The sequence below is a fragment of the Saccopteryx leptura genome, chromosome 4 (genome assembly GCF_036850995.1).
Source record: "Saccopteryx leptura isolate mSacLep1 chromosome 4, mSacLep1_pri_phased_curated, whole genome shotgun sequence".
Lineage (NCBI taxonomy): Eukaryota > Metazoa > Chordata > Mammalia > Chiroptera > Emballonuridae > Saccopteryx > Saccopteryx leptura.
This window is the reverse complement of record NC_089506.1, coordinates 188641227-188658621: the sequence shown is the minus strand read 5'-3', so window position 1 is coordinate 188658621 and position 17395 is coordinate 188641227. Positions and strand designations below refer to the sequence as shown.

Below are 17395 nucleotides of genomic sequence, written 5' to 3'. Positions count from 1 at the left end.
AAAAACTATATTAATAGAGCCATATGATATGTACCTTCTTGCATGTGTGGCTCCTTTCATTCAATGTAATTCATTTGAGATTCATCCACATTTCTGAGTGTGGCAACAGTTTGTTCCCTGTTTATTGCTGTGTAGTATTCCATTGTATGAATATACCATTATTTGTTTATCTATTCATCTGTTGATGGACATTTGGGTTGTTTTCAATTTTTAGCTATTACAAGTAAAAGTTGCTATGAATATTTGTGCACAAGTCTTTGTATAGGGATATGATTTCTTTTCTCTTGAGGAAATAATACCTTAATGTGGAATGGCTATGGAAGGTGTATACATATTATTAACATTTTAAGAAACTGCCAAACTGTTCTCCAAACTAGCAATACTATTTACATTTCCATCACCACTGGATAGAACTTCCAGTTGCTATATTATCACCCTCACTTAGAAAAGTCAATTTTTAAATTTTAGCTATAATAGGCATACAGTGTTCATAATGGCCCACTCAAGCATTTTTAAGAATGCTGCTTTAAAAATCCTTATCAGATAATTTCAACATCTGAATAATCTTGGTGTTGGCACCTGATGACTATCTTTTCTCATTCAAGTTGTGATTGTCATAGTTCTTGGTATGATAAATGATTTTCTATTGTTGCCTGGACAGTTTGGCTATTACGTTGTGAGACTGTGGGTCTTATTTTACCTTTGTTCTTTTTAACAAACATTCACACTGTTCAGGTGTAGCATGCAGGTCCAGGTGGGGTATATGCTCAGGTCCCCTTTGGACTCTGCTAAATGCCAACTCAGTGAAAATGGAGCACCAACTCCATAGCTTTATTGCCATTGAGGAAGGTAAAATTTCAGCTCCACACCAAGAGCAGGCGAACACAGTACCAACTAGCAATTCTTCACTCCACCTTTTTCTGCCATGTTGCTGCCAGATGGGAGTGGAAGCTCAGATCCTGGAGTCAATTTTTCCTGTTCAAATTAATGTGTGATTTCCCTCCCCCCCACCCCGCCCTCCTGATTGAACCCTGACTGATACACCAGTAATTCCCAATGAATTCATTTTGACATTTCTCTCTTTTTTTAGTCATAATAAAAATAGCCCTAGAATTTCAGTGGCTTGACACAATAAAAGTTTATTTTGAACTCACCCAAAGTCCAATGTTTGGGAGCAGGCTTCAACACTGCTGTCCTCAAAACTGTGACTCTGGAACCAGGTTCCTTTCATCCTATGTCTCCACTGTCCCCTAGGGCCTCCCAGAAGTCACTAATGGCTCCTCTGCACCCAACCCCATGGTGGGGAGAGAGAGAAAAAAGACAGAAAGTGGGGGTGGGTGGGGAGGGGTACAGGAGAGGAAGAGGTAGAGGGAGAAGGAGAAAGAGAGAGAGAGAGAGAGAACAGAGAATTGTAGAGGGTGTTTTACATCCAGGCATGGAAGTGGTGTACATGTTTATTGCCTTAGCTAGCCTCCCCTTCCTATCTTTCCAATGTATTTATATTACTTTAGACATATCAGTGAACTGTGTTTATCTTTTAATAATTATGTAAATATTTTTCTCTTCATAGTCAAAACTAATACATTACAATTTAGTTTCTTGTGCTGTAATTTGTTTTTCCTGTCTCTCTTCTTTCCTCCCTCCCTCCCTTCTTTACTTGTTTTTCACCATTAAATATTTATTGAATACCTATGATATCCAGACACTGTTCTAGGTTCTAGGAACATAGCAGTGAACAACAATAAAAATATAAAAATTCTTATTTTGTTGTGCATGACTCTTGTGAAAAGACTCAGACACAAGTAATATAATATATATATACACACTTCCAGATACTGAAATATTCTGTGAGAAAATGTAATGTGAAAGTGGAAGATGGTAAAGAGGAGGAAGAGAGATTAAATGGTCAGGGAAGGTGCTTCTGAGGCAGTTTCATTTGAACTGAGTCCAGAATAATAAGAAGGAGCTGGGTATGTGATGATCTTGATAATAATCTCTGGCTCATTCAACTCTCTGCCTCTTTTGCAACTATACCTGTGCCCCTGAACACACCTGGGGGAAAAGAAGTTTCATCATGCTGTTCTCACTTGAAATGCATGACCACAAATGTCTAGGAGGCACTAAAGCTGCACAATAATCAGGGTAGTTCTCAAAATGCTGTTCTCAGACTGGCTATATCAGCATTACCTGGAAGCTTGTTAGAAATACAACCCATTGAATCAGAAATTCTGGGAGGAACACAGTCTTTGCTTCAACAAGCCTGCAGGTGATTCTGATGAGCACTGGCATTAGTACCACTGGCATTTGGGAGCCACTGCCTTAGTACCACTGAACCACTCTCCTCACTGACGATCTCACAGATTCTCCTTTCCTGAAACCTTCTTCATCCTCACAATCAGCTACTGACCTTACATATTTTCTTGAACAAACCAAAGCAATCAGAAGTGAAATTCAAGACTTCTACCACCACATTTCCTCTCCTACCAGCATCTGTAGTAGTATTCTCTATTTTCTTAATTGCTTTTGAAAATGAATTCTCCATGTTCCTATGACTGGTCTTTCCACTTTAGCTCTAGATTTCACCCCCTCTTGCCTATTCAAGGACATCTCTTTACCAATTTCTCCCCTCCCTCCTAAATCATCTTCCCTCTCAACAGCATTATTTCCATTACATTTCCATCAGCATATACACATTAATTTTTACTTTCATATTCTTAAGTATTAGAGTCAATTACAGATATCATGACATTCTACTGCCAAATATTTCAGTATAGATCTTTTTGTGTGTATGTGTGCGTGTAACAGAGACAGAGAGAGGGACAGATATGTACAGACAGATAGGAAGAAAGAGAGATGAGAAGCATCAATTCTTCTTTGCAGCTCCTTAGTTTTCATTGATTGATTTCTCATATATGCCTTGACTGGGGGGGCTACAGCAGATCGAGTGACCCCTTGCTCAAGCCAGAGACCTTGGGCTTCAAGCCAGCAACCTTTGGCTCAAGCCAGTGATCATGGGGTTATGTCTATGATCCCATGCTCAAGCCAGCGACCCCACGCTCAAGCTGGGTGAGCCCACGCTCAAGCCAGCGACCTCAGAGCTTCCAACCTGGGTCTTCTGCATCCCAGTTCGATGCTCTATCCACTGTGCCACCACCTGGTCAGGCCAGTATAAATCTTTTAAAAACAGAGTACATATTTTAAAACATAATTAAGTAAGATTGTCACAACAAAAAAGGAATAAAATTTATTAAATCTAATATTCAATTCATAATCAAATTTCCTTCACTGTTCTTCAAAAGTCTATACAATTGTTCTTTCAAAGCCAAGATCCATTTCAGGACCTGGTTGTTTTGTCTCTTGACTTCTTTAAATCCAAGCTAGTCATTTCTTTCCTTCACTTTCTTTATGGAAAAGTCAGGGCCTGTTGTCCTGTCAAACGTTCCACCTTCTGGATATTTCTGATTGTTTTCTTATGGTGACATTCAGTTTGTTCTCTATTTCTTGCATTTCCTATAAACAAAAATTGAGAGTTCAAGGCTGGATATATTGAACTTGAGCATTTGCATAAATGATGTTGTAAATTCTGTTTGTAGCATATCAGGGATGCATAGTATGTGATCGTTTACCATCAGTGATGATAAGAATGATCACTGGGCCTGACCAGGCGGTGGCGCAGTAGATAGAGCGTCGGACTGGGATGTGAAAGGATCCAGGTTCAAGACCCCAAGGTCGCCAGCTTGAGCGCGGGCTCATCTGGTTTGAGAAAAAAAAAAAAAAAAAAAAAGCTCACCAGCTTGGACCCAAGGTCACTGGCTCCAGCAAGGGGTTACTCGGTCTGCTGAAGGCCCACGGTCAAGGCACATATGAGAGAGCAATCAATGAACAACTAAGAAGTCGCATCGCGCAACGAGAAACTAATGATTGATGCTTCTTATCTCTCTCCGTTCCTGTCTGTCTGTCCCTGTCTATCTCTGCCTCTGTAAAAAAAAAAAAAAAAAAAAAAAAAAGAATGATCACTGGGCCCTCTACGGTACAGTTAGGATTTTTCCCTTGGAACCAGAAAGGAATCTCGTGGTGCTATCAGATAAACATTCATTGTATGAATTCCAGAAATCCCCAGTAACCATTCTCATAACGATTTTAACAAAAGTAATAATTATGCCTTTATCAATCACTTTATAAATGTTGCAAAAGGATAATTTACTAACTTTATTGCCCTTTCTACACATATTGGCTGGCCTTCTTTTATTTAAACAAAATGCTTTCTCCCATTAACTGGAGCTAATAGGTTAGTTTGAAAGATAACTTCTCCTGGAAAGGCAAGAAAACATTAAATTATCTTTACCAATTTACAAAGAGAAGGGCTGGTTTAAAATGGTCACAAATGACTATTTTTTGAGTATCATTATAGATACATACATTTTTATAGATTTGGTGTGATTGACCAATATTTTATTATAAAATCATTGTTTTCTCTAATTACTTTCTTTCATGATTTTCTCTAATACTCAAATTTTCACAATCTCTGTCAAGATGACTCCTGTATCTTTTCTGATATACCCCCAACATTAGAATACTACCTTGATTTCTGGTATGTGGTATTTCAAGTTTATTATGTATTATTCTGCCCAGACCTGGAATTTGATTCTTTAAGAATTCATAGTAAATTAGAAATGAATATCTGGGCATTGTGAGTGCTCATTATTATTGGGGTAGCATTGTTTCTAGACCATTTAACATACAGAAGAAGAAATGGATATATGATTGATAGATGATAGACAGCTAGACTAAAAAATCATGAATTTATATTGATATTTCACATTTATTTTGAGATTAGTGTTTTATTTTTTTAATTTAATTTATATTTGTATTTCATTTTTCTTACACTGAAAATCTAACAATAAAAGCACAATTACTTACTTGCTGTATCCTAGCATATTAAAAAAAAGTCATTTCAAAGTAACAATACCACTACTAAAAATAACAATAAAACCACTGAATGAAATTAAAAATCCTCTTATAGATGACCAGGGTTGTGTTGAAAAGACTCAGAAGCCAACTTGAAGAGGCTGGCTTCTGGACAAAAAGAAAAGAAAAGAAAAGAAAAAAACATTTCATTATCACAAATATAAAAATTGCAGTGGAATGAAACACAACAGATATGTTTAAATCAACAAATTTATAATGATAACATTTGGAAGAATTTTAAGCAACCAACTTGTTATTTTAAAAACTGATAAGTAAAGGGAAAGAATAAGTCTTTATCCTGTCCTTCTTATATGACCAAATGTTTAGCAAGGGAAAATTTCTCTCTATAAAAATATTCCACCTAATAAATAAATAAAGAATGATAACAAGAATATCTTCATTTTGTAACCCATAGTGAATTAATGAAGTTAGTCAATAATCATCAGTAGTGCTCATACCACAAAAAGTAAAGATAGCCAGACAATCTGTGGTTCTCGGTTGAATTGCACAATCATTACTTATGAGGCATTGCCTGCCCTCAAACTGAAGCACTGCCTCCAAAATGAAATCTGAATTTAATCAAGCCTCTAGCTCTTACTATTAATTTATAGACAATACAAAGGATAGAGGAAATTGTTCGTCACTATTTAACATATATTAAAAGCCAGGCTATGGGAAAGTTCACAGAACAGACAACCTGGTTTCTTCAACAAATTATTGTAATTGGAAAAAAGAAAAGACAAAAGAGAGGAGCAGGTGGAGGAAAGGGGCTGATAGATTAAGAGAGACTTCAGAGACAGCCACCAATCACAATGTGTGAACCTTATATGATTTGAACAAATTGTGATATTCCTTTGTAACTCTTTTTGTCCTTAGAAAGCAGCCCTGTACAAAGAACTAGGTTGTAAAGTCAAGAAATAACTTCCTTCTCTGTCTGATTGTTACCAATTAAATAAATATTTAGTTTTGTTTCTTTCATTTTGTTCCCAATTTCAGAAATTGCACTTTTTAGATTTAATTTTTGAAAATAAATTGCAGGTACATGTATCAAGTCAAAACTACAAAAAATTATGCAAAGAATTTTGTTTCTATACCTATCCTCAAATTCAATTCTCCTTCTATTATTCATAGGGAACTAGTTTGTTAATTTCTCATTTATCTGTCAAGTACTTCTTTTTACAAATATAAGAATTTTTTTAAAGTGAGAGGAGGGGAGATAGACAAAATCTTGTATGCATCTCGACTAGGATTCACCCAGCAACCCCTTGTCTGGGGCTGATGCTCAATTGAGCTATTGTCAGCACCTGAGGCTGACGTTAGGACCAACCAAGCTATCCTGAGCTATCCTCAGCCACTGGCTGCGGGAGTGGAAGAGAGAGAGAAGGGGGAGAGGGGAAAGGAGAGAAGCAGATGGTCACTTCTCATTTGTGCCCTGACCCAGGAGTTAACCTGGGATATCTGCATGCCAGGCCTACGTTCTATCTACAGAGCCAAGTGGCCAGGGCAAATACAAGGATTTCAGAATATAGTATATATACATGAATATATATCAATGGGTGTGCATATTTTTATTTAAAATTTTATTAGAAAATATAACAAAAGATGGAGAAATGTGTAAAACAATTTACCATATTGTTATAAAATGATCCTCTATATAACCTCCACCCAATATATGAAAGAGAACAAGACCCTCACTTTAGAAGCCCTCCTGATAAAATGTCTCCCTTGAGTATAACTTTCTCTCTCTCTCCCATTATTCTAGAGGTACTCATTATTCTTTTATAATATTTATGCCTTTGATTTTCTTGATAGTTTTGCCAACTAATAAGTCATTCTTAAACAATATGTATGAATTTTGCCTGATTTTCAACTGCATGTAAAAGAGAACATACACAGTTAATTCTGTTGTGTCTGGCTTCTTTTGCTCAATATTTCGTATGTAAGATTCATCCATATACTTTCAGTTCATTATAGTTCATCCTTTTTCACTGCTCTATGGTAATTCATAGTATGATTATATCAAACTATACTTTTACATTCTACTGTTGATGAGAACATTATGAAAAATGCTGCTATAGATTTTCTTGTGCAAGAAACTATACAGTCCTCATGAGCATGTGTTTCTACAGGATGTCACCTGGCGGTGGTTTTGCTGATCAGAGAGTAGGTGTATCTTTATACTTTATATAAATAGATTCTGCCAATTTTTAAGAAGTAGTTTTACTGGTTTACTCTTTCATCATTGGTTTTTGTTGTTCCACATTCTTGCCAGTATTTGATATTATCATTTTTTAGTATATGGAAAATATTGTGGGTGTGTAGTAGTGGTTCATGTGGTTTTCATTTAATTTTTCTAATTAGTTATCAATGAACACCTATTTTATTTTTTTTAATTTTTGGATATTTGGATACCTGAGTGACTTGGCACCATTGACTGAGAAGTTCACTCTTTTCCCATAGCTCTGCAGTGCATCTTCGTCACAAATCAGGTGTCCATACGTCCTTCTGTTTGGGAGCTCTCTAGTCTGTTTAGTGAACCCTTTTGTCTACACCAGCACCAATACCACCCTGTCTTCATCACTATAGCATGGTTATAATTTTGGCTTTCTGGTGGACAAGACTTACATTTTTGTTCTTTAGAAAGGTCTTGGCAGATTTATGTGTGTGTGTGCTTCCATATGAATCTTTTTTTTCCTCCATTAATCTTATTATCTCCAATTTTATAGTAGTTCCATACTACCATGCTTTTCACACTGTTTAAAATTCCCATTTCCATAATTCGAATTTCAAGAAATTATTACACATTCCCTTATACAGTCAAAAACAGGTTTATAGGAATGTTCTTAGTTATAGCTGAAGGCAGCAGCATTTACAACACTTAATTTTTCTTACACCCATCAACATATGGACATTGTTTGCAAAACAATTGTAATGTGAGAAGAATCTTGCGAATATTGACGGAATGGCTATTTAGGCCTCCTGACACCCACCTTAATTCAAGAGTGCAAGTCTTTATGCCATTGAAGTAACAGTAGGAAATGTCATCATCAGTGTTTAACTACAGACATAAGGAGTGAACTGGCAAGTATCTAGTTTCAAATTAGATTTTTGGAACCATATGAATCTTTTTAATCAACTTGTGAAATTGAAAAAACAAAGGAACGTTTTGGGATTTTACTTGTGATTATATTGAATCTGTAGTTCAATTTGGTTTCAACTTAGATATTTAAACACACTATATCTTTCTATTAATACTATTTTAGCTTTTAATTTCTATATTTTTAAAAATTTAAATATTTTGAGATTTGATGAAACTTATTTTGTGTCCCATTATACAATCAATTTTGTAAATGTTCGATGTATGTATTCTGCAATTGATAGCTTTATTGTCTAAATAAGACCGGTTTTAAAATCATGTTGTGACCCTGACTGGTTGCTCAGTCAGTTAAGAGTATTAACCCCAAACAAGGTCGTGGATTTGATCCCCCATCTGAGCACACACAGTAAGCAACCAATGGATGCATGACTAAGTGGAACAACAAATGAATGCTTCCCTTCCCACTCCCCTCTCTCTGCTTTCCTCTCTCTGTCTCTATCAATAAATAAAAAACCCTGTTCAGACAAGCTCAGTTGGGTGGAGCGTCATCCTGGAGCACAGAGGTTACTGGTTTGATTCCCCAGTCAGGGCACATACAGCAGCAACTTGATGGTCCTGTTTCTCTCTCCCTGCTTATCTAGAAAAAAAAATCATGCTGTTCAAATCTTTACATCATTACTAATCATTTATCTACTTATTTTACTAATTATTGAGAGATACATATCAAAAAAACCTTCCAGAATGATTGTGAATTTGTTTTTCCTTGTGTATGTTTTGAAATTTGCTTTATTTATTTAATACCATATTATTAGAGCTATTTAGAATAATAACAAACTCCTGACAGATTGAACTTTTTATCATTATAAAGAAACCTTTCTTATTTCTAGAAATAATGCTGCCTTAAGGTCTATATCAACTTTCTTTGGTTACTATTTACATGGTTTATTTATTTCTACTAGTTTTATTTGAATCGGGATTCAAACCAGGTACACATGTTACATTTGGTTAAGTTACTTACATTTCTCTTAATAGTATAGTGCTGTCCAAATTATCTATTACATATTAGGGATATTGTAACAGTTTGTACTTTTCAGTAAATTGGTTCATTTCATCTAGTGTCAAATTTATATGTGCAAAATTGTTCATAGTATTTCCTTATTATACTTTTGGTGTTTATAATGATAGATAATTCTGTCTTCTCTTATTATTTTATTTTTTCTATATCTTCAATCAAATGTGGTTAGATATGAATTTTTCACAAAATTCTACTTTGGCTTTGTTGAGATCATTGAAACAGTGAATTAATACCCTTTATCTCCTCTTTAATTGTCTCTGGGGAATTCTCAGTCATTCTCTTCAAATATTACCTCTTCCTAGTTTCTCCTCTTTTCTCTAGGACTCCAATTAAATTGTTTTATTTTTGACATTCTGTTCTCTGTATCACTCTGTCTTCTGTGCTTTTTATATTTTTTCTTCTTCACATATTCTGGGTTTTTCTTTCCAATCTGTGTGTCAACTCACTACTTTTCTCTTCAGTTGTGTCCAGTCTGCTATTAAATCAAACCATTGGTTCTAAATTTTAGTTACTGTATTTTACTTCCATAATTTCTAGATGATTATTTTTTAAATCTCCAATATCTCATTTATAGTTTCTGGGTTATTGCTGAGACTTTAAAACTAGACTTTTATTTCTTTAAACATAGTAAGTATAGTTGCTTTACAATCCGTGTCTGATAATTACAGTATCTGGAGTCCCCATAGATTTTTCTTCCTGTTGTCTCCTATCTCTGGCATGCTTTGCATTGCCTCATCATATGTCTTGTGATATGTGATGGTTTTCTGGATGTTTTATTTGACAAAATACTTTTATGTATAACACAAGACCTAAGGCACTGTTACCTTATTCTGAGGGAGAGTTTTCATTCTGGCAGATATCTAAGAGTGCTTACAGCTCAGGAACAAAGTTTGAAGTGTTGTACGCTTTGGGGGTATAATACACACCAACATCCAAAGTAAAATTCTTCAGTTTCTAGCCCAGTACATGGAATGTTACACTAGGTTTTCTCCTTTTGTGGATGCTAAGTTCCAACTCCTATTGCTTTAGTATATGAAGCCACCAAAAATACATATCTGCCTTTCAGTGAACTTGCGTGGATTGGTAAGTGATCAAAGTCAGTCTTTAGGATCTCAGAAAAACAGAAAGTATTTCACTAAAGTTTTATTTATTTACTTTTTTGTGACAGAGACAGAGACAGGGACAGACAGGCAGGAAGGGAGAGAGATGAGAAATATCAATTCTTCGTTGTGGTTCCTTAGTCTTCTTAGTTGTTCACTGATTGCTTTCTCATAAGTGCCTTGACCAGAGGGTTATTGCGTGACCCATTGCTCAAACAGCAACCTTGGAGTCATGTCTATGATTCCACACTCAAGCCAGCGAACATATGCTCAAGCTGGTGAGCCCCTGGTCAAGCTGGATGAGACCATGATCAAGCCAGCAACCTCGGGGTTTTGAACCTGGGTCCTCCGTGTACCAGTCCAACACTCTATACATTGCGCCACTGCCTGGTCAGGCTAAGTGTGAACTTTTATTTATTTATTTATTTAACTAAAGAAGTCCCTGGTCGGGTAGAAATAACTTGGCTCTGATGGAGGCTTTGACAAAGATTAACTAACTCCAGAATGGTGATAATTTCCCAAGTCTTCATCCATCAATTTCCTCTGCTTCCAATACTACCAATGGCGTCTCACATCCAAGTGATGGGAGCAGATGGAGGAAACTTTATTGTGAGAAAAAGTTAGTGGCTGTCACTAATTGTAGGAGGGTCTGATACTGTGTTGTCCAGGGCCGCATGTCAGAGGCCATGAATTTATCGTATTTAGTGCCAAATGTCAAGAAGCTCAAATAGATGTACAAACAGGAAAGTTGGCATTCTTCACCCCCTGCACTTAGGCCCTGTGTGCTGGAAGCCAGCAAAGATAATGTAAGTGTGAGCTTTTTAAAATGTAAATTAGATCATGTTACTTACCTTCAATGGACTCTAATTTCCTTGGGACAAAAATCAAAATCATTGACATGATTGAAACTTGCCTATATCTCTAACCTCACCTCATGCCATCCATTATGTTCTAGGAGCACCTATCTTCTTTCAGTTACTCAAAATTTCCAACCTTCCACATCAGGAAACCTCTCTCTCCCCCAAGAAACAGTAAGCTCCATGAGGGTAAGGACATCTGTTTCTTTTTCACAATATATACAGAAGTGCCCAGTATAGTGTCATTTTGTACTGATAAAATATTGCTAGACCCTTGATTGGCTCAGTGGTAGAGCATCAGCTGGCGTGTGGATGTCCCAGGTTCCATTCCCAGTCAGAGCACACAGGAGAAGCGACCATCTGCTTCTCCACCACTCTGCCTTTCCTTTCTCTCTCTTAATCTCTCTCTTCACCTCCCACAGTCATGGCTCAGTTGGAGCAACTTGGCCCTGGGTGCCGAGGATGGCTCCATGGCTTTGCCTCAGGTGCTAAAATAGCTTGGTTGCTAAACAATGGAGCAATGGCCCCAGATGGGCAGAGCATTGCCCCAGAGGGGGCTTGCAGGGTTGATCCCATTTGGGACGCATGTGGGAGTCTGTCTGTCTGCCTCCCTGCTTCTCACTTAAGAAAATTTTTTTTAAAATATATATTGCTAGATGAATATAGCCAAGAGCTCTTAAGAGCCTGAACTAAAAGTTGGGTGCAAGAGTTGGATATAGGAAACCTTAAAAATGAATAATGAATAGAAGTTGATGAATTATTTGACTTCAGATTAAGACACAGAGAGGTAGGTATTGGATATGACTAAAGGTCTCCAATTGGAAAGCCAAGAAAAAGACAATAAAACATTGGAAAGTCACCAAAAACAATACTTGACAGGTATAGGAGAGTAGGGGAAAGTTGAGGACGTTGAAAGAGAGATTTGTGCAGAGTGTAGATTCATTTGCCATGTGTTCAAGGCTATGGTGGACCATTGGAGAGAAAATATTGATTAGAAAATGGAAAGATTGGAAGTGTGGACTCAAGCTCAACAAGCCATCATCAGCTCTTAGACAAAAACTAAAAAGGTAGAAGTGAATGAATTTTCCAAAAGGTAGATAGTAAAGAAAAGTGGACAATAATGATAGAATTTCAGGGAGTGCCTCATTTACACAGTGCAAGGAAAATATGAAGCAAACAACTGAACAAAGAATGACCAGAATAGTAGAAATAATAGGATGATGCAGCGTTACGAAGGCAAGAGAAAGGTTTTGGAACAAGTCACCCAGCAGAGGAAAGGGAAATTTCTTAGAGGAATAAAAACAACCTTGGCAACCTTAAAAACTGGAGAGCAAAGGTGCATTAAGGTTTAGAAACAGAATGCTTAAGTCCTAGGAAATAGAGCCTCGCGTTTCATTTGTACAAGAGGATGATACGCAGTCTATATAAACCCCTAACTCTCCTCTTTCTGTCTCCCACAGCCCTGAAGGCCTTGAACCTATATGCCACATACGAGGCAGGGCCCCTGATGGCCGTGGAGACCACTCAGAACATAGTCCTGCACTGGCGGGCCCACAGCTGGCCCCTCCGCTCCTACCCCACACCAGTGGCCTCCCTGCACTCCGTGGTCCGGCAGCTGAGGGGCCTGGCAGGGGGCCCCCACACCGTGGTGGTGCTGGGGATGGGTGCTCACTTCACCACCTTCCCTCCATCTGTTTTTGTGCAACGACTGGCAGGGATCCGGGCAGCTGTGGCTGCGCTGCTGGCCCGGGAGCCCCGCACTCTTGTGGTCATCAAACTGGCTAACACCGGCTACAAGTCCGTGTATGGCAGTGACTGGTTCACTCTGCAGATGAACCGACTCCTCCGAGCTGTCTTTGCTGACCTCCGTGTGGCCTTTGTGGATGCCTGGGAAATGACCTCCAGTCTGGCTGTGCCCGACAACATCCACCCAGGGCGCCTCATTGTCCGCAATGAGGTGGACCTCCTCCTCTCCTTCATCTGCCCCACCTGAGCATTTCTATGGATTTTGGAGCCTTGTGGATAGAAGTCATAGGAATTGTGAAGAAAACACAGCAATAATGGGACCCTGAACTAACAATGATACAGAGAAGAGGGGTTACCACAAGACTCATCACCTAGGGTTAATTACTGTTAATGCATTGGAGACTAATTTTTAATACATCTCTCTGTTTGGAGAAAACATATATATATATATATATATGCAATTATATACATGTAATTATAAATAAATGATATGTTTTACATGCATTCTTTTAAATTTACATTTTAGGAAATTTTTATTGATGTAATTGTAGATTTTGCAGTTGTAAATAACAATACAGATTTGTTTCCTCCCATTGGTAACAATTTGCAAAACTATAGTACAGTATTCTACCCAGGATATTAACATTGATAAAATCCACCAACCTTAACGACATTTCCCTAATTTTCTTGTACTCATTTGTATGTGTGTTTTTAGTTTTATGCAAGTTTGTCATATGTATTAATTTGTGTCTAATTCTCTAGCATCTGTATTGTAGACTTGCAAAGGCAAGAAGACAAGGTCATGGTTTTATTCAAGTGGCAGGTGTAATAGGCGAGCCCTGCCTGTATAAACTAGTCTCAATGGACTCTACTCTCAGGCTAAGGATAATACAGAAATAAAACCTCAGACCCTTTCTCTGCTCAATCCACTTTTCTTCTAATTAACCAAAACTATTCTCACCACAGTAAATAAGAGCTTCTTTGAGGGTAAATCCCATGAACAATTTTCAATTTTTACATTTTGATATTTTTTCTGCATCATAGGCCACTCCTTCCTTGTTGAAACCATCTTTTCTTTTGGGTTTCATAATATAAGATCCTTCAATTCAGAGGTGAATAACTTGAAAAATGAGGTCCACCAGAATCCATTTTGCTGGTGAAGGTGGTAACAAGATCAGGCTCCTCGCACAGAAATGGCATCCTTGGTACAGTGTAAACCATAGCAGGAATTTCTCCTACTGCTCATTTGGGCAGCAGTGTTGTTGATGGTATAAAGTATAGTTCCTAGAAGCTTCACCAATCTCCCATCAGTATGTGGGCTACCCAAGATTCTTTTATTAATACCCCTTACTCTTTAATCAGCCAGAATTAGCTTCCATTCCTTGAAAGTAAGAACTTGGATTAATCATAATACGTGATTATGTACCCGGCAATTACAGGTTCATCTGTTAAGTAATATAATAGAAGTGAGCTATGAGAATACGCAAGACAGCCATGTAACCCAGTCTTTGGAACCTAGAGAAGAATTCCAAAAAGGTGAGATACCTGAGTTGAGTTTGGAAAGAAGACTGTGGATTAGCTAGGCACAGAGTATCAGAAGAGTATTCCAGGCTGAGAAACAGGGATGCTCGAAACCACACAACACTTTTGGGTTGGGAATAGGGTGAGACAAAAGGTCAGATAGCAGAATTGAATAAGAAGGTCCCTGAAGACTTTATATACCATGATCAAAGTTGTTTCCTGGGTGAGAAAGAAGGCTAGAGTCCAGACCTTTCAATATATACCTTGCAGTAAGGTAGATGCCTGAAATTACCTGGATATGCTTTTTGGAGTGTACTTATTTTGTATTCAGTGCCAGCCTTGCCTAAACACTCAGGGAACCATTAGCCAAAAGTCACCATAGCCTGTTGACCTGCAAATAAACCAGGCTGCTGGACCCTCACTTTGCAATCCCCTGAGCCTGACCTTCTTCCCTTAGTTCTTGCAACTATGACCCTATTCAGGCAAACTCCAATTTTCCTCAGGAAACTTGTTATCTCAAGTTCTCCCCAAAACAACTCTATTCCCTTCCTGTGTCTTCTGTAGTTTAGTTAACAGTAAGTTCTTCTCCAAAGTTGTGTCTTACTTTACTGGGAAAGGAAATATTTTATGTCCTTTTTTAAAAATGAATTTATTTATTAAGTGATAGAAGGCAGAGACAGACTCCTGCATGTGCCCCAACAGGATCTACTGGACAAGGCCCCTACAGGGTGATGCTCTACCTACCTGGGGCTTTGCTCCGTTGCTGGGCAACTTAGTTATTCTTAGCACCTGAGGGAGACACCACAGAGCCATTCAGCCATCCTCAGCACCTGGGGCCAACTCACTGGAACCAATTGAGCCATGGCTGTGGGAACAAGAGAGAGAGAGAAGCCAGAGGGGGAAGGGTGGAAAAGCAGATGGTCGCTTCTTCTGTGTGCCCTGATAGGGAATCAAACCTGGGATATCCACATACTGGGTGATGCTCTACCACTGAACCAAGCGGCCAGGGCCATTTTATGTACTTTAGCATTGACCTTGCTGCTAGAAAAGTGAAGGCTAAACTTATTCCTCACATGGAGCAACTTCTTTGCAATGAGTTTAATTACTGGTTTATCTACCTTTGCCAGTAATTATGTTATCATCTCTCAGCTCCAAACATATCTTTCCCTATACAGTTAACAGTTCTTTATATTAAATTCTCTGTTAAAAGATGGTATGATTTCTGTCTCCTTTTCAAACTCTGACTGATACACTACGTTCTCTGCTTTCTGAGTTTTCCTTTTCATAAATCAATCTTTCTTATCTTGTATATTTTAAAAAATGTATATTGTATTTTGGAAATAGAATAGAAATAATATTTTTCTATGTAAACTCTGGGTTTCAAAGCTGCTCTCTTCCCCCAGCCGCTCACTCATGTCAACAGCCATGCCATTTGGAATCTTCCCATCCCCCATCTTGAAGCCCTGTCTCCCGTAGCGCTCAATCCTACGTAGAAGACAATGACAATTCCAACTCAGGAAAAAAACACTCAGTCTTCAAGCATCTGCTTAGGCATGGACTTTAAGTCTAGTTTCTGTCCAGAAAAGAGATATATAAATGGCCTTTGCCCCACAACACTGTTTTGTTCTACAGACATCAGTAGAAAAGAGTTTCTAGTAAGTGGGAAGAGGAAATTATTCTTTGTCTGAGGGTCTAGATCACACTTTTCTACAATGATTAATCTCCTCTTGCCTACAGACTTATTCTCACATTTCTTCTCTGCTATGTGTTCTCTGCCTCTAAGTTCATTCTGCTAAGAAGTGTGGTTCTCCCTTTCTTACTGCAGCTGCCTTTTCTTCACATTTGACCTAATTTTGGGCCCCTGAGTGGCTGCATTATCTATGTCTTTGCAGATGCTGTACTTTGGCACTAGTTGAAGCATGTGCAGCTGTTACCCTGTGAATTGCTATGAAGAGAAGAATCAAGACTTTGGGAACTTTACAGAAGAATGAGAAAGAACCAGAGGAGTTGAAAGGTATCCTGCAATGAGGTAACAGAGCTTTGGTTTCAGAAAGAAAATGAGAGCAAGGGAAGTGGATAGATGGAAGGATTCAGGTTTAGGGAACAGGAAATTTTGTCTATCTATATATCAAGCAATCAGTATGGATTAAAGTCACAATCCAGGTGAATTACTGTTTTTAATGTTGTGTGGAATACAAAGAAGGGCACAACGTATTGTGCCTGATTTTTATAAAGTACCATATTTCCCCATGTATAAGACGCACCTTCATTCGAAAAATTTGGAGTCTAAAGACTGGGTGTGTCTTATAGAGTGGTTGTAGATTTCTTTACTTGCATTTCCCATGTTTTCACGCTTGTTTTTGTACTCATTGTTGAAGACAGTGATTCGTCATCAGACACAGGTGAAGACAAGTAATGAATTGTAGTGTTGACAGTGATGAAGAGTTGTATGAATTTTATGATGAATAAAAACTTGAGTTCAATAACTTTATGTAATACTTTTTATTGTCAAATTTTGGGCCCTAAAATTAAGGTGCATCTTATACATGAGATCGTCTTATACATGGGGAAATATAGTAATGTGTCCAGGGCTTAACAAATAGAGCACTGGGTAATGTCCATGTGGGTATGAGACAACATCTTCTGAGTGGTCAGGAAGATGGGAGACTCAGGATTAGATAGGGCTTCAAGGAGGAGAAAGTGGTCAAAAGTTAAATACCACTGAGAACTTGAGAAAGATAGTGGGGTAAGAAACCTCAGAGATGACAATTAATAAAGGCAATCTTGGAGGAGAAGTGGGAGAGGATTCATGATTGGGAGGGGATAAAATAGATATTTTATTTCTAGAATATGTGTAGTAACTCTAGGATAAGATACAGGGTGTTTACTTCCCCAAACCAGTAACCTATGTCCAACTGGAAAGAGTCAGGGATGATGGCTAAGGTATTTTATTTTATTATTTTTATTTTATTTTATTTTATTAGGTGAGAGGAGGGGAGATAGTGAGACAAACTCCTGTATGTGCCCCAAC

At 37.9% G+C, this 17395-nt stretch overlaps 1 protein-coding gene across 2 annotated transcripts in view; it reads left to right on the top strand.

The window, feature by feature from the left end:
• LOC136403467 (NXPE family member 3-like) overlaps positions 1-13957 on the top strand; it is a 41441-nt gene extending 27484 nt beyond the window's left edge. Inside the window, exon 6 of one of the 2 annotated variants that reach the window (XM_066382226.1) lies at positions 12558-13957. In XM_066382226.1, coding sequence (XP_066238323.1) covers positions 12558-13090 — 533 coding nt within the window. In that variant the 3' untranslated portion in view covers positions 13091-13957. The remainder of the gene's footprint in view (positions 1-12557) is intronic. The other variant, XM_066382225.1, reaches the window with a different exon arrangement.
• Positions 13958-17395: the final 3438 nt, after the last annotated feature.